This window comes from Limanda limanda, chromosome 4 (genome assembly GCF_963576545.1).
Source record: "Limanda limanda chromosome 4, fLimLim1.1, whole genome shotgun sequence".
In the NCBI taxonomy this organism is placed as follows: Eukaryota; Metazoa; Chordata; class Actinopteri; order Pleuronectiformes; family Pleuronectidae; genus Limanda; species Limanda limanda.
The window spans coordinates 2,591,810-2,617,859 of NC_083639.1; the positions used below are offsets into that span (position 1 = coordinate 2,591,810).

The following is a 26,050-nucleotide window of genomic DNA, read 5'->3' on the forward strand; positions in this document are numbered from 1 at the left end:
CTAGGACGTTGAACACAGCTCTCAGGAACAACCCTTTTTTGAAGCATCTGAATTTACATTCGAATGGACTTACAAATATAATCTCTCCAACACACGCAAGGCCAAAATAAATGGATTTCTGTTCAGAGGAATTTGACTAATACTCACCCTTTGAGGTAGAATTTTATCAGCCATCTTCTTCTTCTTTGTGCTGTAAAAACAAATTAACAAAGCAAGATGTTTGAGAGTGAGTCAGGCAGCTCTGTGCATTCTCTCCTCATCCGGAGGTGAAGACTCTGCAACAGTAATGTAACAAAGACTCATAACAAGGGGCTGGGGGGGGGGGCTTACTGCTGGTTGCGGTTCTGCTGCTGCTGAACCTGCTGAATCTGCTGAGGGGCTGGCCTCTTACGAGACGGGTCCATCACACCAGGCATCCCAGGGCGAGAAACAGGGCTGTTGCCGTATCCTGGGGGCCCCATGGCTGGTCCCTGAGGGGTCATACGGCTGGAGGGGGGCATGCCCGGTCTCTGCACAGAAAAGACAAGTCAAAATTACTATCGTAAGAAAAACACAAAGACAATACTTTCTGGGGATTCTTTTTACAGCCACTAAATCTGGAGCACAGAAATATCTGATCATCTGCTTTGAGGTATTGCAGATGTGAAACAGACTCCGCCAGTGTTTCGTATTTTCCGCCTCGGGTGCAGGAATCTGCTCTGCACCGGTCCATAACTCAAAATATGAATAATATTCCAACTTTAAACCGTTGTCCCGACCCACACAAAGAGGTCACAATCTTTGAAAGTGCCCCACTCAAACACGAGCAATTTAGCTGGAGGTAAATTTCTGTTAACTGGACACTGTCCTGAAGTTTTAATCACTTTTCACTAAACACTTCTTGAAAACCATTTTTCAAAAAGAGGAATGGATGCGTGCTCAGAGATGTGAAACACCCTGTTCGCTTAGAGTGAATCTTAATCATCATGCCTCCTAAGAGGAATAATTTCTAGTAATTAATGTGTGCATTTCCATTTTAATTTACGGGTCCGCGAGTTGCAGTGAATCTAAAAAAACGCCTGAAACGGTGAAAGAACAAAACGGCTCATTTGTAAAGCACCCTGCATTTCCAAGGTCAGCGTGTGTGATGAGAGCCTTGAAATGGCGTTTGAGGGAAAGAAAAAGGCAGATTAATAGCCACGATCCTCACATCCTTTCACTTTACTCTGTACGTGTTTTGTCTAATATGGTGGTCATATCTGCTATAAGACAAAGGATTCGATAACACAAAACGATTCAGTGCTGAAATGTGAATAAGCAACAACACATAAGCAGCACATTGGCTCATGTCAAATAATTCACCAAACAGAATTAAAACAAGATGTTCTTTTTTTCATTAAAGACACATCTGCCTGGAACATCGATTGTCCTACAACAAGAGGCAGCAGCAACGTGCACGCAAACTCATTCCAACGAGTAAAAGCCGAACAAACACTGAGACCAACTCACCAAACCGTGTGCTAAAAACTCAAAGAGGCGACTCTGTGCACCTGACTGCATGAGTGCGGGCGAGAAGAAGCCGATGAATGAAAAATCTCTGACTGCAGTGTTCCCTCCAGGAGCCAATCTGACAAATGATAGATAATTTAAGGGACTATCTCCTCAGGCGGTGGTGAAAGGGTGGAGGGGAGGAAGAGTGACGGACATTGGCTTGTCAACAGCACGGGGTGGATGTTTGTGCTCTACCTTTTCCACAAAGCGCAGTGTGGGCAGAAAAGGGACCGTATGTTGATCATTAAGTGCTTTTCACACAATACATCAGCACAACCTTGGTTTACCCGAGAACAACTCGAGTTCAGCAGTATTCAGGGTACGGAATCCTCTTTGACTACGTGGTGAAAGGCAGCTCGTAAGACTGACAGCAGTCAAGGCTGCTGGAGAAAAAAAATATACACTATCCTTTCACTCGTGCTTCAGGCTGCCAGTAGCTAGGCAGCAAACACTTCAACCCCTGCAGATCAGCATTGACGACCTGATTTTTGTCATGATTCTATGAAACAGTATATTAGCTGGAGATCACTAATGATCCACTATAGGATGCAAGTCTAATGAAAACACTGCACAAAAGATCAGATTTATAGTTATAATCCCAAAATCGCACACGGACAAATCCACCAACATCGTGACAATAATGTGTAGGTCAAGGTTTTAAACCCCCTCAGCTCTAAAATGTACTTTGTTAAAATTGCATCTGGAGAAATTGTCAATTAGTTTCAGATGTGTCTGCAAAAGGCAAAACGTTTCTTCTTACTGAAAGCCAGTCGTTGATGAAGAATTTACATTTTTTTTAAAAGCCGAAGAGGTCTAAATATTTTCTAGATGCACAGCACGTGTGAAGTGGGAGACATCTTGTGTCCAGTGGTTAAAAATGTGAAATGAACATTAACCCTTACCCTATGTATTTATGGGTTTTGATGTTTGCATAAGAAGGAAGGGTTGGGTGTTACTCTGATTAATTCAATGACAATAGTAGTAGAAATCTTTTACATACGATCAGGGTACTTTTATAAAATTGAATGTTTCAATGAACCTCCCTGACAAAGGAGTTTCTTTTCATTTCAAGTGCAGAGTAAAACAAATGGAAAATGGATAAATACTTTGAACAGATCCTGTTATAACTCCAGAGAGCAAGAAGTCTGCAGTAGACTACTCGTCACAAAAGACTTTCATCTCTTCCATGAATCCGCTCTTCTACTTATCGGAACTACAACATCGACTTCCCTCAGATGTTCATCCTGTGGTAATAATGAGGGAAAAGTCCTATTTGAGAAGTTAGAACAACACACCTTAAAGTTTGAATGACTTAAAATAAAACAAAACCAATACACTGGCTATTTATTGTCTCTGTCGGTTGATGACTTAACTGAACAAGTAGGATCAAAGTCATGTAATTGACTTTTATGGAGTGACCATCTTGGACTAGTTGCGTGGACGTGTAATACCTCCAGCAGCCTGCAGCTTCACTACATGCAGGGAAAAGACAAATTGAAGAGCTCCAGCGGGTGATCTGTCTTTAACAGACTGTACCACCTGGTCCTGGTTCGAGTCCCTCCTGTGATCTGTTTATATCTGAGGATTAGCATCGACTCATTCAGAATCTGCACAACGAACCACGGAGCTGTGCGAGCCTTTTAAACTTTCTCCTGCAAACAAACTCCGCAAAGTCAAAAACCACCAGATATCAGAAGCTCACTTTGTCGAGCTAGTATTAATTTAAATGACTTCCGATAGTTAATGGTTTGTTTTCAGTAAAGAGAACCGAGCAGTAAACTGGAAAGCTAGCCTCGTTAGCCAACGGAGCTAATTGGGCTACCGTGACTAACTAGCTAGCTAAGCTTTAACGCTAGCAGGCGGGAGGTTCGGCGGATTCAAACCGGCGAACAAACTCTCACACTCGGTCAAAGTGGTCCCTGTGTGTACGTGCCGGTGGCGGGGTTTAGCTGCTCCTCGACCGGGCGGTGGGTCGAGGGGAGCCGGGGCCCAGAGGTGGAAGCTAGCCGCCAGTGACAAAGCAGCAGCGGTGGGGAGGCTTTGTTCTAGCGGACAGGCTAACACGTCAGGAGCCAAGATGGAGCGATATCTCACCGGGTATCCAGGCCCGGGCATCGGGGAGCGGTACATGTGGTTCTGCGCGGCCGACGACGGGCCCATCCTTCCCGAGGGAGTCCCCGGCCCCATGCCTGGTCCCACACCCGGTATCGGGGGTCCAGGTCCCATTGCTCCGCCGCCGCCACCCGGAGGTATCGTCTGGAAACCGCCTCTGGCCGCCATCTCCTCTGTGAATGACGCCGCCGGTGGAGCAGCCGAGTTATCGCGAGAGCTGAGCCGCGGGAAGTGGCTGCGGAGGCTCGGTGCCCCCTGCTGGAGGGCTAGGGTACTGCAGCAACACTGAGCTGGTTATTGATTATTGGAAAAAAAAATGATTTAGCAGAATCTCATTAAATTCCCGGTGGAAGACACAAATCTTTTTCTATCGACAAAATACAAACATATACATTTAAAACTAATGTTACATGTAAAAGTCCTGCATTCAAAATTCAAGTATTAAACACTCATCAAAATCAGAACAGTTTGCTGTCCCGGCTCCTAAATGATGGAATGAGCTCCCCATCGAAATCCTGTCATCAGAAAGTTTACACATCTTCCGCAGCAAAGTAAAAAGCATACCTCTTCCGACTATACCTTGAATAACATTTTGAAACTAACAATTTTGAGCACGTAAGTGGCACTTACTTACAGCACTTTGTAGTTTTACTTTATTTTTGAAGAAATTGTACATTCTTGATTCTTGTTTGTCTGGGTTTGCACCCTCGGGGTTGAATGCACTTATTGTAAGTCGCTTTGGATAAAAGCGTCAGCTAAATTTAATATTTAAATGTAAAGTATTAATATGGACAGATAGATGGATAGATGGTTGGATATATAGACATATGCATAGATAGATAGATGTACTTTATTGATCCCAAATTCGGAAAATCATGCAGCATGTCCAGGTCGTTGCACATAGAGCGAAGAACAAGAGACACAATTAATTATTTGATGCTGCAACGTGATATGATAATAATCGTGTTTAAAACATTAGTATAGACCTGTATGGATATAATGACTTTGTTTAATCTTTACCTGTGAACGATTACAACATAGAAAGTATTAACAGCGGCAAAAGTTTATATTGTATAAGTGGGAACTTTTGGTTTTCCAATGCTTGAATTTGTCGATGCCTCATGTCCACATATGAAACAAGTTATCACAAAAACCACAAATCAAAATAAATTCGTTTCAATATTTTGTTAATTTCTCTCATCACAGCATTGGTTCATAAATAAGTGATTTAACTCCGACCTTGTTAATTTGCACCTCTCTGACAGGATGGATTTTTAAAGTTAAACGGTTTTTAATGACCTTCAAATCTACATCGTCATCATTGTTACATTAGCGAGCCAGTGAGAGATGATGTTGAGTCTGTGTGGTGGTTTCTGTTTGAGTGTGTAAGCAGCTGGGGTCGTGCACAAGGAATCCAACACTTTCTTGTTTCCAAACTTTGATGTCATTACACTTCTCCCTCCAATTAGTACGGAGCTACAACAGTACTGAACACGGCATCCCATCTGTTTGCATAGCCTGTTTGTGTTTGATCAGTGTGTGATCCTGCGAGTCAGATGAGGGAGGACGGGGGACACATTGTGTATTTCTGAACAAAGTGTCGCAAATTCCACATTTATAGGAATCTGGAGCATCTGATCCACTGCATTGTTCTTCAAATCTCCAGAGAGGATTCTACATCCTTTGTGTGTGCGATGACAGCTGATTAGGTTTGTCCTTTGTCCGCCTCCTGACAGCCTGATATTTAACAAATGAGCCGGGGTTCACACTTTAAACAAATGAAAGGACAAATCAGGCGGACTCCAGTCTCCAAATCTCATATGGCGTCTTTCTGTGTTGTGAAATTTGACTGCGCTATAATTATTAATCCCCTTAACGAGCTGAATGTAAAGTGGAGCCCAGAGGAGCCCGGCCGCGGCCTTATCTCTGACAAATGGCTGAGCATCCTAATTGCACTGACAGATCTGACAGGATAAATTTATACCACTGACGTGACTCACATGACATGAAGGCTGGAGAAAGAGCACAGAGACAAGCTGGAGTGTCAGTTCTACTTTAAATATTTATTTCTGTACCGTAACTTTAGATCTAATATTATATCACAGTCTTATAATAACAACTGAGAACCACTGCATCAAAATGTAACACTTTGAGTCATATTCCTCCCTGATCTCATATGCAATGAGTTATTTTAAGTTATTTTGACCCAGTGTTAGTATAGTCTCGTAAACTAGGGTGGGGCAGTGAAGGAAAAAGTATTAAGTGGTTTACTTGAGCAATAGTAGTAGAATTACTCAGTTACATGAAGTCCTGCATTCACAATTTTACTTCACTTTCTCTAACATTGTATTTTTCGACATTTTCTCCAATTTCTCAGGGAATAATTAAATTAAAAGACCAGCTATGTTTAAGGGACTGATGTACATGTGGTGGAGCAGAGAGAACACTGATCATAAAAGTCATAAATAATCACATACTTAAAAACTGAAAATGAAGGTTAATTAACTGAAGGGTAATATTAAATAAACACAAACACTATGCCAAAACCATTTGTTCTAGATACAGTTTACTACTACACGAGCCCCAAACTAGATGAATTTTGTATTTGTGTTCATTTAATGACTGAAACTCACAATACACACTGGACAGCATATTGAGGGATTGTGCAACAGGAGTGTAATATCCTTGTTGATGTTGATAACAAGACGTGACAATAGGATTAGGAGGAAATTATACCTCTGGTCTATAAAGATCCTGAGTCTGAGCACATGTTGGGTGACAGCAGCCGGCCTGATTAAAGTGACAGATGTGGGTGCAGACATCCTCCCAACAACCCTCATTAAAATAAAACAACAATCATAAGAAGTTCCCTGCATGAATATGACCCCCCAAGTAAATATCACACAGATGCTTGTGGTGATTAGCTGAGGGTGTTACATCCGTTTACGACAGTTTGGGACCGATTTCATCACGGTAGCTGGTTTCTATACCGTCCACCGACTGGCTGCAGACAAGGTGAAAACAAGGAGGGAGTCAATCTCTCATGTTTGCATTAGAAGGTGAAATGAGTGCAAATGATTCAACCTCATCCACAGAGCACAGATGAGGAAACTTCTGGATCTGGTAACAACAATTAACTGGTGGAAATCTTTGTGAATTCAGATTTACTTAAAGAGATTTCCAGTTTGTCTCCTCTCCTCCCACCTGCTTTTCCCCAGGAGCCTGATCAGGATGCAACAAGCATCTTCTGCAGGATTTATGTCACCGGGCGGCAGCTCTCCTGTATCCTGACCCAGCCTGTAATCTCCTGACTCGTGGCTGTCACCGAGACAAAGACACAAATGCCAGCAGGAAATGAACAGCATCAACTTTTATTTTTTTGATTAATTTGTCTACTTGGCAGGTACAACAGAAAATAACGAAAAAACCCTTCTTGTTTCAAACATTAAAAAAAAAAGGGAAAGAAGAAAGTCTTGGCTGGGATGTTGGAGCTGGCTCCCGGGAGCTTTAACACTTGGTTACTAATGTGTGGTAACCAGCTGAGGTTTCTCCTCTGAATAATAAAAAATGAATGCACCCTCACATTTGATGAACAATGTTGAAGTTTGGTTTCCCACTCACAGACACCACGAAAAAATGATAAGGCAAAAGTAAACTCCTCCTCAGTCACAGAACAACCCTTAATGTCTGGTAGCCGCGGAGTCACATGGGGGGGACTGAGGAGCGAACAGGATATTTGGGGCCGACCATGTGTAAGGGCGAATAACTGGGCTCTAATATTAACAGAGTCATTCATCACCACGCTGCTTGTTTAAACAGGAGCATGGCACTCGGCAGCTACACATGTACAGTAGCATACACGAGAAGTAGAATATGCGGCTGCTGGTTTATTGACAATCTTCTTAAAAATTTGTATCGGCCGTGTGGGACGTCTTTCATCCATCCCTGTGTCGTACAGCAGCTGAAAGTATAATTACATTTCAAGAGCACGAGGCTCCCAAAATGTCAATGTTGCTGCTTGAAGCTGTTGAACTGCAGCAAAAATGAACGGCTGAAGCAGATAAGAAATATCTAGTTATTAGCAGCCTCCTGCCCTCAAACCCCTTCACGTAATGCTGATTCAATTCCAAGAAATCGTTGTATGAAGCAAAACACTCGATAACATGTTGATTGGAGGAACCAGAGATAGCGACACGTCTCGGATGAAGTGTGGAATTCTCAGTCAAATTTTCTGAGGGCTACTCATGATTACTAATGAACATTTGCACAGCATTTGAAGTTGAAAAAAATACATTGCTTTGCCCAAAAAAAAGACAAACGAAGGCTTTAGAGAAGAAAAATTCACAGATGAGATGATATTTACATTTTATTTATGCTGCGATAACTAAATGGACCAGTCTTTTACCTGGAGGATGAAGACAGGATTCCCAGGCAATACTGAATATGTTTTATATGAAAGAAAGAAACAACCGAAAAAACTGTTGGATCAATACGATATTAATAATATGACAATATATCAAGAAGAATAGTACATTTTCTTTACATCACCTCTACATACTGGCGGTATTGTGCTTTGATAAGACGTTTGCAACTAGAATACAGATACAGAAATAAAATTTAAAACCCCCACAAACAAAGAACGAAAAAACGACGTCACCTCATCCAGGAGTCGAGATAAGAAGAAATGAAGTCGAATGAAGACGCTTTAACTCATCTGGCACATGTGAAAACGGAAAGAAAAGAAAACGGATGACAAATTAAATTTAAATTGCAGCTCATCCAGTTGCAAAATAGAGTCTCGCTGTACCTGCTCGAGTAGGGATGTTGGCACACACACGCACACACACACACAGACTCACGCACACGGAAACACACATGGGATGTATCATCTGTCTAGCATTGAGGCAAACTTGGTAATTATATGTATGTTCAAAATGAAAAAAGGAAACTAAAAAACATGCACTGGACAAATACAAGCATGCATTTACATGATGAGACCTGAAATCTTCACCAGTACAGGTTTTAAATGGTAGATGATGCAAACTCTACCACTACCACGGCCGCCACGACCCCCCTGAAAGTACCCCACCCCACACCCCCGACTACACTCACTGGGAACATAGATACATTCGCAAACAAACTACACAAAGTCCAGCTGTTGTTTCATGGAGAGCGCTGCAACGGTTACAGATGTTGCTACATGTACAGTGGGGTAAGCAGTATGGGTGTGTGTCCCACCAGCAGGCCAGTGGCGTGTGAAACTGTTGTGTTCTGCTGTGTTTATATATAAAGGCATGGGGGCTCTTTTTTTTTCTGATAATGGTGAGATAACTGTACATTTTCCCTTATTCATTTATTAATTTTTTTACACTTGTTTTGTCTTTTGAAAGAGAGAGGTCCGTGTTGGCAAGGTTCCTCCATGAGCATCCTTTGCGGCAGTATTCCAGAGGAAAACACAGAAGAGACAGAAGAGTTAACTGACAGATTTATATTTGGGATATCCTCTCCACTCGGCCCCGGGTGAAAGTTTTTTCGTCGTTTTGGATTTGTCCTCCATTTCGAGGAAAAACAAAGTGCCTCTGTTCGACTTCGTATGAGTTCCTCGCACTTCCCCCGTGTTGGATAGTTCTTGTTGTGTGGTTGGCTTTGGTTGCATAACACGCACTTTGATGCTCCCACCTCGGGGTCTGCTCAGCAAGTGAAGTCTTCAAAGTTACCCTGGGCCGGGTGATGAGGTAGCATGTTGCCAGGATACGTTGATGGTGTACGCAGGGTCTCGCAAGGAGCCTGACAACGAGAGAGAAAGATGGTAAGATGGAGGACGGAGGCGGATGAAGAAGAAGTGATGAGCAGAGGATGAAGCGGTGAGATAAAGGGAAGGAAAAAGCACAGCGGAGGTGGCATCACGTCCAGAACAAATTGGAGAAAATCTTAGTCATAAAAACACATGACATGAGCAACTAGCAGGGCCAGGAGGCGAGAGGAAGCTAATTCATGACAACTACACAGAAAAATAATGAAAAAACCCCCAGTAAAGTCACGAGCAGCTCAGATTAGCAGCTCCTCCTTCCCTGTTTCTGTGCTCGGGCTCTGACTTATAATTAAAGTGATCTAGCTGCATTTACACTTGGAAATAAGTGAGCTGTCACACCTTCTGAAGCTCTAATTCCAGACTGTCCCTGCTGCTCCTGTCCCCCAGCTTTGATTAAATGCAAGCCACTTTCCGCTCTCCTACTCTTCTCCCTCTCTCTCTCTCTCTCTCTCTCTCTCTCTCAAGTTTCGCTCCCTCACATCCCAATCCCTCCCTTTTCGTGTCTCTCAAGTCTTTTGCTCCCCTCCCCGAATTCCTCCGTTTGCTTCTCCCTTCCCTCCATCACCACCTCAGTGAGACACAGTGATAGTACATAGCAGCTGCCTACTGACATGGCGTTTCACATCATCCAGGCTCAGCACAGCTCCCCTGTCGTTGTTGTTGTGGCCTTTGTGTTTCTTCTTCATGCAGCGGCACATCTTATACTTGATCACCTGAAAATAGGCAAGCAAAGACATCACTGACCTTCTGGGATCAAAACACATTATTACCTCAGTGACCTTATATGGTTTCTATGTTTGTTTGTCAGCAAGATTAAGCAAAAACAACCCAACAGATTTCCATGAAACTTGGTGAAAGGATGTGACATGGAAGAACCTGGAAAAAACCTGGATTAGGGGGCAGCACCGGGAATTTATTTTCATAGATAATAATAATAAAAATAATAATAATCATAATAATAATAATAATAATATCACAAACTTCCCAGGGAATAATTAATGGTTAAATAAATATATAGTCAAATTTTGGACTTTGGTTGGTGCAGCTTGATTGGATTTTAGGGGACGATTGGGCCTCGGCGGAGGTTTGTGCTCTACTGAGTGTTTTTCCAGTTTGTTTATCCGTCTGGCAGGATTATGCAAAAAACGCTATCCGGGACATTTTGTGTACGGGTTGGGAATAACCCAAGTCAGAACTCAGTAAAATTCAGAGCAGATCTGAATAAACTTGCGAAGCCAGGTTTTTTTCTCCAACTTTCTTTCCCATGGTAAGTCTTGGCATTAGCCTTGGCGGAGACATGCACTGTCTAGGTGGCACAACAGTTCATCGTGTTTTCGGAGAGCATTAAAATGCCCTCTCCCTTTTGCTACTTTACATATTTCAGAGCCGGACCGAAGGATCGAGGAAGCTGAGACTCAAATGAGATCAATTTGATGCGTCTATAAACATGTTTCTCCTTGGATAAGGCACATAAGCTGCAGCTGCCTTTCATCCTGTCCACCTGCAGCAGCTTCAATCAAGGACTAACATACGCAAAGAGAAGTCTCTGGAAGAAGAGAAGGTAAAGCAGAACCACACAGCCCAGGGTAACCCTAACGAGAACAGACACACACGTCCTGACTAATCTAAAACGTAATAGAGCAAAAATGTTAATGTATTCAGCGTTGCTGCAGCTAAGATGCGAGGACGTCACAGAGATGAGGTGCAGGCTTGTGAAGGCCGGTGTTAGTCATGCAAACAAAAACACGTACTGGTGTGAAAAAACTGTCAGTCCAATACTGGACAGGACAAAATGAAACACACAGTGTCTGGCCCCATCAGGCAAAGTGTAGAAGATATATGCCTAGCTCTGGCTGTTGTGTTACATCATTGACTGTACCACAGATTTAAATTTTTTATCAGAGTAAAAGGCTCCAGATAATGCGAGACGTTTTTCTAAAATGAGACATTCTACCTCGTATAGATAGTCGAAGAGTTCAAGGATGGTGAGGAGGCTGGCTCCGATGAAAAGACCCATCTGACCTCCAATGTCACCTGGAAAGATCAATCAAAAATCACAAATAGTAAATTAATAACTGACCGGTGGTGGAGTAAGCACTCACATATTTTACTTAAGTAAAAGTACATGGAAATATGCAAAGATGTATCAAGTTAAAGTAAAAGTATCACATAACTTTTCGACTTGAGAGTGCTGCTGTAGGAGGCGGGGTCTAATGTTAACGATGTGAACTAATCTCATTAATTATAACTTATACAAAATATTTGAGCACTAAAAGCAATGCACTGTAAATATGTAGTGGAGTAGATCAGAAGTTCAGATATTTGCTGATAAACGTGGTGGAGTAAAATTGAAAAGTTCATGAGAAATGTACTTAGACTTTAAAATGAAAAGCCGCAATAACGCCACAAGTCTTTGTGTTACTGTCACTCTGAATAAAGTATCTTCCATGTTGCATAGTGAGACCTGAGACAGCCAGCTCCTTACCCAGAAGACCGGCCAATTCATAGGCTTTCTTTTGTTCAATGGTCTCATAGTTCAGTGCTTCAAAGTAGATATCCAGCACCAGAATGTTATCACTGTAAACAGAGCGGGAAACACACAGTCATAAGTCACATTATCAGATATCTCCTCTCATCAGAGATTTAAAGGAGGAGACGACGACTGCAACTTCCTGCTGATAGCAGGGCCGACGCATCAAGTTTAGCAAATAACCTGTTGCAATTTCCCAAAGGGAAGGTCACTGAGGAATACAAGGGAAATGAAGAGAGCTGTTTGGGTCTGTACCATGTTAAAGTTTCAAACTTGTTACTTCAGCAGAAAGAAAAAAGGACAGGATTAGTTTAAAGGCCCTGGGCACGGCAGGCTGTTATTTTGACTCCTGAATATCCTCTCTGAGGAGTGAGTCTGACTCCGCTCCCCCCTGCAGTCGAGATCAAAACCTCAAATTTACTTTGTACTTTCCTTTTTGTGCTTGGGGTGCTGGTTTACTGCTTATATTTAAGTTGATCATTATTAACTTAACTTTTATTTTCAGCTGTTTATTGATTATCGTTTTGGTATTTCAACGATTAGTCCCTCTACCTTTTTAAAACTATTTACTAGTATTATATTTCATCAGTTTATTCACTCTTTTGAGCTATTACACAATTATTACAATTATTTCACATGTGCTTCATATTTCCGACTTTTAGCTGTTTCAGCCATTCATTACTTTTCGCTTTAGCTCAGCTATTTATTCACATCCTGAAAAAACATTTGAATTATTTATCAACTGTATTTGAAGCATTCATCCAGTACTTTATGCAAATTGTGGAGATATACACACTCAACCAGTAATGACTCAGTTCCAGCTGTCAATCATGAGTTTTCCAGACATTTTGATTACATCAAATGAAGAATTGGAACCAAAAGTACTGAAAAACGAGCACCTGTACATATATCAGAGTGATGAGAACTACCGAACTGACAAGAAACCATCTTTGAGGAAAAAATATCCAACGTGTACTTTGACTTTATATTTTGGTCCCATCCACTAACATGGAGGAGGCAGGGTTTATGACCTAAAGTGCAGCCAGCCACCAGGGGACGTAAAGATGATTTTATTTCACTTTTTGGGAGCTGTCATGTCATCCATCTTTTTATACAGTCTATGGTTTAGACTTGTCACTTAAAACTCCTTAAATTTTTCCATGTACCCCAATGGGAACAAACCAGTTGCCCCCAGTTACAGCCCATAATGCCGTGTGGTTATGGGTCCCGAGGGAAAGACGATGCACTGCCACAGACGTCAGTTCCACACCAGTAAACACTCGCTCGGAAATACAGCCAATAAAAAAAAATTTGACTGGATGAACTCACATCTGTGCACAGGGAAAACCTTCAGAAGACAGAAGGGGAGGGTTTGTGATTCAACTGTTATTGTGTCGTCTCTGTATTTCCCTGAACTACTTTGAGCTTTTCAGTAGATTTGGCAAAGACACACTCAGTACTTGGCTGATTCAGTTAATCTTTGACTGGAAGCTGTATTCTCTATTTCCTTATCTCAATGAGTAAAAATGCAGGTTTGAGTTGAGCGGGTGATCTGGTTACAGCAGCTACTGTGCAGCCTTCGAGCCGACACACTGGAGATCCTCAATCAAATACAAAATCTTACTTGTCTTTGTGAACTTTTCCCCTTCTTGTTTATGCTGGTGACTGACATAGATGACACGACCTTGTGTATTGAGAGAATTACAATGTGGCTTCAAAGCTGTTTGTGTGATAAAGAGGTTTAATCCGATTAAAAACGATTGTAAACATCAGGTTTTAGCCTTAGTGCATCATGATCGGGACCAGGAGCACATCTGAGAATTACCAGCACTGTGTGGCTAAACAGGGATACAGTGAGAAACCCATTAGAGAGGAGAGGGGACTAATGGCAGAAGCATAAACCTGCATTATCAACTACAGCATTTTCATTCCTAGAAATTCTCTTGAAATCATTTCACTGCTGTTACACAATTTTCTACAACCAAGCCTGGAAACAACAGGAAAAGAAGTCCATTATTTCTTATCTCCACCGAGGAGGTGCTGTTTGCCCTCCTGCTGTTTTCCCAAACACAAAGTGGATTTACACAAAAAGGTGGAAGGATGGAGCACGTCACAAGAAAACCTATTAAATGTTGGCACAGATTTCTTTAAAATTGTGAGATCTGGTGTTATTCAACATTGTCACCAAGAATAATACATGAATCTCAATGAAAAGACTCATATGCATATTCAGGGGACTGACATCTATGAGTGTGTGGATTGTGGTGCGGCTTGATTGGTTGCAGTGGGACAGTTGGGCCTTTGCAGAGGTATACGCTCTATGGAGAGCCATTCTAGTTCATTATATGATGATTTAAGGGCTGCACCGTTCATAAAATGTCATTAATTCAATATAAATTCTTCCAGATGGATGATTATCAAATACTTGAGATTTGTTTTAGAAAGTGAGAGCTTTTTTTTGAGGGAGACTTTGTGTCTTTTAAGTAAATGTGTGAACATGTCTGGGGAATTTACTTCAAAATCCTGCTGTTGGTTTATAAAGCACTGAATGGCTCGAGGCCAAAACTACACTTCTGATCTCCTGCTACGTTATGAACCATCCAGGGCCCTCAGGTCGTCTGCAACACGTCTGCCTTCTGTGCCCGGAGTCAAAACTAAAGATAAAGAAGCAGCTTCAGTTTTTATGCTCCACATATAGGGAACTGCAGGTCTGCTGCACTTCTTAGTTCTTCTAAATCAATACCAACGACTCTGTTGTTTTCCAGTAAAATCAGATAAACAATCATCTCTTACACTGCACAGTTACTCTCACTCTTTTATTTCTTATGTCATTTATTGTATTCTATATGTAACTCTTTAACATCTCTTTTTGTATTGTCTCGTGTTGCTTTTACAATTTGACATGATGCCTTTTATATTGTATGTAAAGCAATTTGAATTGCCTTGTTGAAATGTGCATACAAATAAACTTGGCTTTTTGTATTCCTTTGAAAGAAACAATAAAGGAAAACATAAGGAGACAAAGGAAGCTGGTAGAAAGTTGGCACAAAATATTAAGTATGGCTGCGTAATGAGGCTGAAGGGAAATTTATTTTATACACTAGGTACAACTCTCTGAAAACTGAGCCAGCCTGGTACAACAATCCTGCAGTGAATCCGAACTTCAGGCCTCATGTTCAGTTCATTCTGAAACGGTTTCATCAGGGCGATGATTCAACTGTATGATTGTTGTCCTGACTGGAGCTGGTTGCAGGCATTTCTATTACTGTGTCCAGTGAGGGGAGGTGATATAACAGATCTCATCTCCGTACAATGCAACAAACTCAACAGCAGCACCAGCCACATCCTCTAAAGCTGCCATAGGTCTGAGTCATCCCCTCTATAAAACAGTTTCAATATAAATTGAACATTAGAGAAGGGATTCATTTCAGATGTGTTGCATTAGTCCTGGCCAAGTATACACAATAAATTTGGCAAATGTGTGAAAAGTCACATGAAAATAATCGAATTGCTGTAAAATACAATGAGTTTGCCTTCTACTGTTTGCAATCACAATAATTTATTTGGACACATTTTATAAAACAAAAACTGCAGTGAAATTCCATGAATGGTAATAATGAATTCCTGACCAAACCCCCAAAATTGAATATATATACAAAACACTAATAGACATTTATTTTTCTGCTTCATGTGAAGTTCTTTAGTAGCCAGCAATAGACTGGTTGTACCGAACTGCACCAAGATGATAACGTGAAAAAGGGAATAAAAAGTGAAGTGTAATAAAATAAAAATAGGACAGACAAAGTACAAGTAAGACATAAAATCGGTGACTTACGCTATGTACTGCTCTGTCTTGTTGTATTTCTTGGCAAGATACTTGGCCGAGGCTTTGCTGGGTATCTTGACAAAGGACATCTCTTTACCGTAGCGCGTCAAGTTGCACGGCGTCTCGCACACGCAGTAGTCATTATCCCTCTCGACAAGAAAGTCTGGAGAAACGAAGTGGACAGGGAGGGAGAGAGAAAACACAGAGATTGAAGGAGAGCAGCCATTGGGACCGATAGATTTGTTGCCGCCCTAGGATGACAAACAAAATGCCAGCGGAGCGAGAGGCATCAAAGAAAACTTGTGAAAGGAGTTGAGACCCAAGAGACTCTTATAAGAAACTCAAAAAGATAGAAGACAGGCGGCCACAGAGGAGGAAGGACAGCAGCAGCAGCAGCCACAGGCCAGCTTCTTGAAATAACAAGTCAATAAAAGGAAGAAGAAAGCAGGCAACACACATGAAAAATGAAATGTATCAGCTGATGGAGAGACAGGGGCGTGTGAGAAGCAGAGTCTCAGTGCCAGGCCAGACGGGACTATTTGAGAAGGGCTGCCATCGGGCTGAACACGTCATATCATCTGTTATCAACCTGGATCAGAGGCTCCGAGCAATGGGGCACAGGCAACACAATGAACAGTGTATACGCACACACAGCACAGACACACACACACACACACACACACATGCAGCATGCTGGGTTATCTCCTTACCCAAGGCGGGATCTGCACACTCTTTGTACTGCTCGGGGGTGCAGTACGGGGCGTCTCCTGAGGACAGGCAGAAGAGACACAGCGTTCACAGTCCGAACACAAAGTAGGAGCGAGGGAAAGAAGATGCACCAACGACAAGGAGATCTGCGCTTGTAATCAATTCTACACACGATGTCATTACTCTGATTATCATGATTGGATGTTACATCCTTGATCTCATCTAGTAATTGATCTCACTTTTTTTTTCTGTACTTTCACTGCCTCTCATTAGTGTCCATCCCCCTCTCCGTCTTCCGAGCCGTCCCTCACCCTTCTATCAGGACAACACGGGGGGGGGGAAATACATGTCCTGGATGTTTTGTAAATTATTTCCCCTTTGCATTGATTCTCTGCGTTTTGCTTCATCCTGACACGGAGATAGGAGACATGAACGGGAGCGGAGAACAATCTACACTGGATTGTAACTGTATTAATCAACTGCACAATCATTGCAAGGTAGCAGCTAATCCTGATTATCACACGGGCAGATTGTCTGGCTCCCTTCATGCAACACGCGGCTCAAAGTGACCCTGATTGAGGATAGAGACATTAACACTTATTGGACAGGAGAGTGAAGGTTAACGGAGGCTGGATCCAAACGTTTCCTCTGAGCCGAAGCCTTTTTCAATTTGCCATCTCAGATACCACACAGTGATTAAATGCAGAGGGTCGACAGCATCACTGCACAAACACAAAGTGAAAATAGAGAGTTTTCCAATTCGCCGGAGTGCGAAAGTATCTGATTCTCTGCAGTCGCTGACAAAAAGCTTAAGAATTGTTCAGACGACAGGACTGCCGGCCACAACTGCAGACACTGTGGATCCTCTCCATCAAATACAGAGATATCCAGTGATGGGACGCTTCCTCTGGGGCCTACCGGGCATGTGGACCATCCTGCAGTTGCAGTTCTCCACCAGGTATCGTGTCTCGCAGTCGATGCGACAGGCTGTGATGCTGTAGCTGCTGAAGAAGTCAGAGTCCATCGCTGAGGCCTTGCAGTCGCCCCACGGCGGAGGCAGGTACGTCAGCTGAGGGAGAGAGACAGAAGCAAAACCACTTTAATTATAAAACACACCTGATCTGTGCCCTGTTAAAGCTTTCTGTCAGTAGGAATATACGCTTGTTGCTTTGCTTATTACACATTTACTGTATTTGGCACAGAGGGTGAATCTCATTCTCCCTCCAAGGTAAATACATGTGTGCAGTGGTGCTTATTGTGGGAGCTTCTCTCCTACGCTTCTCCTATTCCTAGTCTCACTCGGTGCTGTCATTGTGCAGCCCACTCTTCATGCAGGAACTGAATCAGCTGGGTAGTAGAGCTGTGATGTTCTCAGAGCTTCATTCTAAACAGATTCACTTCAGGGCAAAGCATTGTGCTGTGTTCCTTGTGTTTTGAATACACACGATATATAAAGATGGACGACATGACGGCTCCCAAAAGGTGAAGCCAAAACATCTCGATTGCCCCCAGGTTGCTAACTGCACATACATCCTGCCTCCTCCATCTGTGGGACAAGGACCAATTTAAAAGGTTTAAGTGCAAATACATTATTCTAAAAGATGGGTTTTCTGTCATTTCAGGCAGTTCTTATTAAACCAATGTAATTGTGCAGCCATCAGGCCACTATACAGTTTTACATTTTTTAGAACTTATATTAGATGTATTCATGTTCTCTCATGTTTCAGCAGGCTGCATTTGGCAATTTGAATATCATTTTACAATATTAGCTATTAGTTATTCATTAAAATTTCAGCCATCTTACAGGGGAAAAAAACGGAAGGGCAAAATTAGCTGCATGATATGAATTAGGAAGCTATAAAATCGCCCGTGTGTTTTCATCTCATCAGTCCAAACAGTGCATCACTGAGTGCTCACACGGCAATAAATTAAAGGCCAGTGTTGTCATTTAGAAAACTGCGTTTTACAATTTGTTCTGAAGTGCAGGAGGCAGCCATGTGTGTCAAATACTGGATTTGGTTACTAATAACCCACAGCGATGTTCAACACGCACATACAGTATTCATCCACATGCAGAGGTACGGTACAGCGCAACCAAGAAAACCAGATATCTCCAACTCCCATCTAATCTGGAGACTTTAATGATTCCTCTGCTGTTTTTCACATGAAGGACCTTCGCCAATGTCACATAAAACATAAAAGCCATCACTGCTGGGTAAAATGTGCCAATCGATAATCGCTAGTTAAGTATTTATTCAGCCCATCACATGGATTGGATCAACTGGTGGAACCATGTGACTTGATAATGGCTCTCTCGTGCTCAGAGGTCACTGTTTCCATTCCTCAGAATTCTCTAAAGCCCCACTCAGCCGGCCTCAACCACCGAGTGGCAACATTACTTCCACCCTGATTAAACTTCTGCAAAAGCTTAATTCTCCCTGCACAAGAAGTGAATCTGGCATGAGAGATTTAATGACATTTTAGTGTGCTGTTAGCTGTTTAACGACCATGAAGACAAAAACAAATCATGGAAAGATTGAGACCTGAAGTCCCCCCGTCATTAACGGAGCGAGGGAGCGCAAAACTGAAAGGGTAAAAGGTGGGAAGGAGAAAGTCAGCATGACTCAGTGGACAGCAGCACGGGGGGATGGAGAGGAGCTGAGTGAGGAAACATTGTCAAGTTGTTGCTTAATATGTTAATTGGGAGGAAGCACTACAGGACTGCTGAAGCACAGAATGGAATAAATGTGACCGAGCTGCATTAGATTAATGAAGAGCGAGCCTGCCAGCCAATGAAATAAATAAATAAATAGGGAGGAAGAGAAGAGGAGCGAGAGAGGTGGAGAATCATATTAAAAAGAGACTAACAGTGTTACAGGAATTGTAATGAATGTTGGAGACGGAAAAAGCAAAAGGAGCCTGTGAGATAGAGAGAAAAACAAAGAGGGACAGTCTCCTACAGAGGCGACATCGGCAGCATGCAAAATCCTGCTGCAGCGCGTCGACACTGGAACACACTCACTAGTGGGGGGGACGTGGAAGGACTGAGATCTCGCCCAAATTCATCCCCTTTTCTCTCCTCCATTCATTTGGCATGGTTTTGTAGCAGATTAGGAGTCATGGCATAAGATTTGTCTGGCTGCACGATCGCCACCATGCCCTGCAGGATTATTCACATTTCAGAGGAATAGACCGATACACATTTTGTGGGACGTTCTACAAACTGACAGGGGAAAGTTTCTGAGAGTTGTTAGGCCCCGGGTGTGTAGACTGCACATGGGCCCAAGGTCGCCAAGGGGCCCCACAAACACAGTTCCTCTCGCTATGGGATTGATGGTTTAACACTGGAGGCTCAGCATCAGATTTCCAGCAATCAAAACAGTCTTTTCAACCTCCATCACATTAAACAAAATAATAGTAGCTGTCGCTCCAACTGCCAGGTTACTGATGACCCTCGGGCAGACTTCTTTCCCTTCGATGAGAAAGAAGCACAGGATTGATTCAGCCTCTTCTCTGTGAAAGTGGAGTCGCGTTTGTCCTTGAAAACGCAGCATTGTGCTGAGAGTGCAGTGCTTACAATGTGGGGGGGCTCGCTTCAACTCCCCGGGGTCCGACAGAGGCTGGAGCGGGTCCGGTGACAAGTGTGTAACTGTGATCTGTGGCTCGGCCACTGACGCACATGCAGTGAATCACACTCGGGAAAATCCATATATAGGAATCACTATGTTCAAGTTTAAGTATCAATACAACATTGGTAGAATGATCCTTCACAAATAGGTTCTGGATTCAAATCTTTTATAGTAAAATTTATTTAAAATATGAGAAGAATAATAAGTCTCTTTGTTAAACTTGTGGAAAATTGTCTAGAAAATGTTAGAGATACATTATTAATTAGTATAATACTGATGCAACAATGTGTAAATGGTATTTTATTCCTGTAGCTGGTTGAATATTTTAGTCCAGTGCTCTGGCTCTGTCTCCAATCAGAAGATAAGTGTGAGGGGTCGTGACATGATTAATGGGTTAGGAAAGAGGGAAAAAAACTGAAACACCAGTCTGTATTCATTTTCTGCATAGAATTTGTTGGTATTTTTCTCTTTTGTGAAATATAACACCAAACTTGAATCCACCTTGGACCTGAAAAAGTAGTTAAATCTCACAGACTTCTGAGCTGTGAAGGACGGTGACAAACCACTGCTTTTCTGAACGCAAGCCAAAAAAGTTGGAAGCAGTTGGTTCAATCTTGCAAAGAACATTTTTATTTATATTTAAAATCTTAGACTAAAAAGTGATTTGTTAATAGGTGTAGAACCCTACTTTCCTCAGAAATGTGGTAGAGTGGAGGTATAAAATAACATTAAATATAAATTATTAAAGTAGATGTGCAAATACAAGTGGCTGTTTACTGATTGGAAATGTTTGTAAGGGAGAAAAATAAATGTCTCTATGAACTGAGCTGTTTTGCTGTTATAGAGGCGTCACAGTATTTCATGTTTACTCCAGGTTACGTCCGTGTGTGAAGCAGGAAAACTAATAACAGTCAGCTACCAGAGGTTAGAATCTGAGCAGAGCACAGAGTTGTGTGGTAATGTTTTCATTATTTTTAGAACCAGCCACCTTTTCACATAACAGAGTCATTAAAGTCAATATTCTCTTCAAACATTACCTAGTGGAGCTCTAAATAAATCATAAATGAGTCATATTTGCCTTGACACTGGTAAAAGAGAGAGAGAGAGAGTTTCTGATAAGCCTGCAAAACTGAACAGCTGGTGCCGTCTGTTTAAAATTTCAAAAGACAGAGATACCAAGTGGCTCAGAAAAAGTCCAGTGAAGCTCTCAGTGAGTCTGCTGGGAGTGACAAGGGGAGACGAGGGCAGAGCCATCAGGAGCCTCACAGCTCAGCCTCCAGATGCTTGTGGATCAAGGGGAATGAGCAGCAGAGAGTGAGTGCTACTGGGACTCCGGCCAGGGCTTGATCCTCCCCGGAAGGGTCACCTGGCTCACGCTGGATGTTGAAAGCTCCAAAATACCCTCAATGATTCCAGGATACAACATCGATTTTGTCGGCCACTGTCCCAGTTTATGACCACAATGTAAAACATGGTGGCAAGGTGATTTTCCATGTTAAAATAAGCGGCTTTCAAAAATGCACTGAAGTGTGAAATATTCCAGAGGGGCATGGATGTGAGAGTGCAAAAGTCTGGTCAGTTGCTCTGGATCTTCTCTGGAAGGAGTGCTGATGCTTACGTTAGAATACAGCAGGAAAATTCCCAGAGAATTCCCAGCAAGAGTGGGCATTAAACTGAAATAATATAAATATCCCAACACATAGAAGACACCAACAAAGATGTCGACCTGGAACGACCTGAAAATTCTTCTGTGAATTCTTCATATGTGAAAGGCAAAGTCTGGAAAATGTCTGAAAAGCCTTGACTTTGACACTGAAACATGTTTGCTTATTGAAAGGTTTTCTAAAGTAGACTATATTAAAAAAGACAACTTAACAGAAAATAAATCCTAATTGGTTAGAGCCATGCTGACACACTGTCAGGATTAGAACATGTCTGACTTTCTAAATGGCACAATCTAATGACTGTCAGAACTCTGCTCAAAGCCCTGAGAAAACTTGGCTGAAGAATATGTGACATAATTTTCCTCCCATTGATATGTCAACGACACACAACATTATTTTTGGGATCATTTAACACATCAGAATTTAATGCTAAATTTGAAAACCTGCCACCCTCCATTAAGCCAGACATTAAGGACTTTGGCTTTAATGTCAGTGTTCAGTCCTGTTTTTATGAACGACTTTCATCATTCTCCGAAAATCTTTTAATCATTACATTTAAATCACACCACGCTCCAGCATACATTTGGGAATTTGCTGCCAAGGCCCCCAGACTCTGTAACAGCCTTCCAGCTGAAATCGACCATGTTACATCAATGCACCAAACAGCTTTAGAAATGAAGATTTTCATTATTAAAACAGAACAGGAAATTATTGTATTTATCATCATAACATATCTTTGAATTGCCAAACGTTAGATTGACTCATGTTAAGCTGCAGTTTCTTCCTGACAACCTGTGCAGACATATAATATTGCATGTTCTTTATTTCCTTTCTGCCGCCCCCCCCTCCCCAAGACGTACCCGTTGCTCTTGACAGGAAACGAAGGTCTGAAACCCGGGTGCGACTCCGAAGCCCAGCTGGTCGATGAACGGCGGCTCTTCCTGGGTGTGGATCTGAACTTTGATCCCGGCTTCGAACGACGTCTCGTCTGTTGACAAGAAAAAGGTCAGGACGGTTACAACAGGGAAGACGATTTGTATGCACACGTTGTCAAGATAAAAACAGAGCCGGAAAAATCAATGACCCATGAGAACTTGTGGAAAACGCATTTAGCTGTAGCCTTAGTTGAGCTAACAGGGGCTCTTTGCTTTTTCATTACTTAAACCAATGAACCTGCAGAGTTGACAGCCACACTGAGGTGTCTCAGGAGTTAACGTGAGCCGGTACAGAGCGAGAGCATAAAGGAGATGGACTTCCTTTAATATGTGCCCCAGAGGAGTCTTATTTACTGCAAGGGGAAACAAGAGTGAATGGATAAATTAATAAATAAATGAGGATGATGATAAAAGGAAAATCAATACAGCTGACAGCTCCCTTCACTGCAGCACTCCGCTGTATAGATTCTGAATGACGCAGATGGGCCTCTTTGATACTGAGATCGGGGGGGAACATCACAATGACACAGTGGCTCAAACATATGTCTATCACAGTTGCAGTTACCCGGCTGCCCTTGTTGTTCCGATGGCGGGCAGGATTCAGAAGGTTTTGTCCCTTTGAGCACTGCCACGGGGATGAAGTAGGATGCCTGTTTCCTGCCTTTTGCTCTTGGTCATGGCCATCTGTCATCCCTATACAAGCGCTATAATGAAATTTGGACGGAACCTCGGAATGAAGTGGAAACTCGATCATACTTGACGCTGTTCGAGCACGTTCAGGCGCCTCCGAGTTATTTCCTTGTCTGTGATTTGTTGTGAAATAATTCCAGGTATGCAACAATTACACAGAAATGTGCTTGGCAGAGAAGTCGATATAACCAGCAGTGGTTTTAACAAGGAAATTATAACCTTGTCACAGCCGCCAACGCACACATATTCTTGGATCTCACTTTCAATGTAGCCTGCTGTGCTCGCCTGTGATTTTCTTATCCTTACTGAGGAAAGGACCGGGGGAGGGGGGGGGGGGGGGGTTATCTTGAGCCAACATGCCAGGCAGTATTGTTCCTGTGTGGAGTCTGTATGTTCTCTCGGCCTGGGTTTCCTCTGGTCGAAACGTTTCCACCCACAGTCCAAACACGAGCAGGTCAGGAGAGGTACAAACTCTAATCTGCCCGTAGGTGTGAATGTGGGCGTCTTTATACTGATGGACAGTTTCACTCTCCGGCGTGCTGTCCCTCATGTAACCTGCCTCTAACCTGGTGTTTGCTGTGATAAACTCCTGCCCCTTTGTAACATTGAACAGGAAAGGTAGCTGTAAAAAATGGATTCATGCAATATTCAGGATTTTGTTTTAAACTGGTAACCATTAGTTTAGACCTGATGGTGACAGTTTGTACTCAACACTTTCAACACGTGCTTATGAGTATTATCTTCGCTGGTGGATCTGTTTCTTTTTTACACGATATTTCATCTTCCCAATATAATAAGGTTCTTTTTTATCTGTAACATCAGATTAAAAAAAACTTTTCTTGGATGCTTCCAAAGTTTTCCCACCATATAGGCTCTACCACACCCCCACTTCATCTCTTGCAAACAAATCTTTACTGATCCTTCAGCGCGGGAATGTCTCCAATGCCACCAGATATAAAATACAGAGATTTACTCGGTACTGGTGCTACACCGTGTGAACTTGTTGGCAAAGGCTTGAATGTAATTTATATGTGAAAGTACTCCAGCTTTAAACCTTGTTTCCAATCATTTGTATGCAAGGGATGAATTCATCAATTTCTTATGCTTAAAATACATTTAGAACCACTTATGACCAGATGTACTGACAAACATCCAGCAATACACTAGCCTGACGTCATACTCATGATTCTAGTCAGAATATGAGTCTGAGACCGCTCCATTAGGCTGTGATTATGGGGCGTGTTTCAACCGCACCAGGGAAAAAAATGCCTCTTCGCTCAATTGAATAGACCTACAACCAATCAGAGCAACGTAGTATGTGACGTATGTTGAGCGACGCATAGTTGTTGTCAACAGAGCTCAACTGCACGTACGCTGGAAGAAGTAGAAGAAGATGATTTTTGCCTGTGTTGTAAAAATAATTTAAGGATACACGGAGAACTTACAGACTCAATGGCAGCATCTACACATCTCAGCTCTCCAGCGGCAGGCATGTTTGTGGAAAACAAAGTCAACCCAAGCGCTCTTTGGTGACGTGATTAATGACGTAACTGTTGATCATCTGTCCATCATTGTAAAAAGTCGCCCTGACAATTTGATTGGTCCGAACAGCTTCTGTTCGGAGATAAATTCTCGCCAACGGAGCGACTCCAGACCGAACTTCCCGACCAAAAAATGTTGTGGGCGGGGGTAAGTTCGTCTGGCACCCAGGCTAGCAATACACAGGAATAACTGTGTGAAAACTGATTACACACAAACACAGACGCGTGTATCAATAGATAAACTGTAGCTGTTGTTCTTGAGGACATTTTAGTTATTTAGAAAATAAAATAATCAATGTTTCAGAATAAAACTCTGCCTTATATGCCTCTTTTATGTCTGGATTCTCTTACATGAATAACTTTGCACCTGTGGAGAACGTGTTGTTAAGAATGTGTTTACATTTGCTAATCAGTGTTCAGGATTAACAATTAATTGCATCAAAAGAGTAGAATTGTGTCAGTGGATGCATTGTGTGAAGCAAATCATGTGGAAATCAACTTTTATTTTTGGAAAAGCCAGTTTGACTTGGCATCTTCTTTATCAATGACTCTGGAGATCTCAGGTTCTCAGGTGTAAAACGTTAATGGAGATGTTGGACATTGTACAGTCAATTCGTTAACAGCAACATGAGCTTTTCCAAAGGCAAACTTTCCCATTTTGCAAAACTTGCATCTCATGCGGCGTGACCGCATTTGCTCAGAATAATTAACTGTATGCTAACAAAGTAATGCTATAAATAGAAGACATATTTTAAAACACAAAGCAACAAAAACAATACTAGTAACAATGCAGAAACACACACAAGGTGAAACTCAGGTCCATAAATCTTTTGGAGAAGCAGCTCTTTCTCATGTGCTGCTTTAGTCCATAACACATAACTCTCTATTAAGGCTAACAGGTTGATTGGCATTCTGAGTGTGATTATGTTAATGCATGTGCACAGGGAGATGGATGTAGAACATGTAAAACTCATCAATGTTCAACGCGTGAAGATGTGCATGTACATTTGATAAATACCTAATTTATTTTTTCTTAAAGGAACAGACATGTGCACTTAGAACTAACTTTTTTT

At 42.1% G+C, this 26,050-nt stretch overlaps 2 protein-coding genes across 4 annotated transcripts in view; both read right to left on the reverse strand.

The window, feature by feature from the left end:
* smarcd1 (SWI/SNF related, matrix associated, actin dependent regulator of chromatin, subfamily d, member 1) overlaps positions 1-3,810 on the reverse strand; it is a 320,795-nt gene extending 316,985 nt beyond the window's left edge. For both annotated transcript variants that reach the window (XR_009678172.1, XM_061069774.1), the window contains exons 1-3: positions 3,625-3,810; positions 331-509; positions 148-190 (exon numbers count right to left, since the gene is read on the reverse strand). Coding sequence is in view for 1 of the 2 variants with exons in the window: in XM_061069774.1 (XP_060925757.1) it covers positions 148-190; positions 331-509; positions 3,625-3,810 (408 nt within the window). In the remaining variant the exon portion in view is untranslated. The remainder of the gene's footprint in view (positions 1-147; positions 191-330; positions 510-3,624) is intronic.
* Positions 3,811-9,333: 5,523 nt separating this feature from the next.
* asic1b (acid-sensing (proton-gated) ion channel 1b) overlaps positions 9,334-26,050 on the reverse strand; it is a 146,047-nt gene continuing 129,330 nt past the window's right edge. For both annotated transcript variants that reach the window (XM_061070269.1, XM_061070268.1), the window contains 8 exons: positions 22,672-22,799; positions 17,437-17,587; positions 16,521-16,577; positions 15,820-15,973; positions 11,940-12,031; positions 11,409-11,488; positions 10,066-10,167; positions 9,334-9,429 (listed from right to left, as the gene is read on the reverse strand). In XM_061070269.1, coding sequence (XP_060926252.1) covers positions 9,334-9,429; positions 10,066-10,167; positions 11,409-11,488; positions 11,940-12,031; positions 15,820-15,973; positions 16,521-16,577; positions 17,437-17,587; positions 22,672-22,799 — 860 coding nt within the window. The remainder of the gene's footprint in view (positions 9,430-10,065; positions 10,168-11,408; positions 11,489-11,939; positions 12,032-15,819; positions 15,974-16,520; positions 16,578-17,436; positions 17,588-22,671; positions 22,800-26,050) is intronic.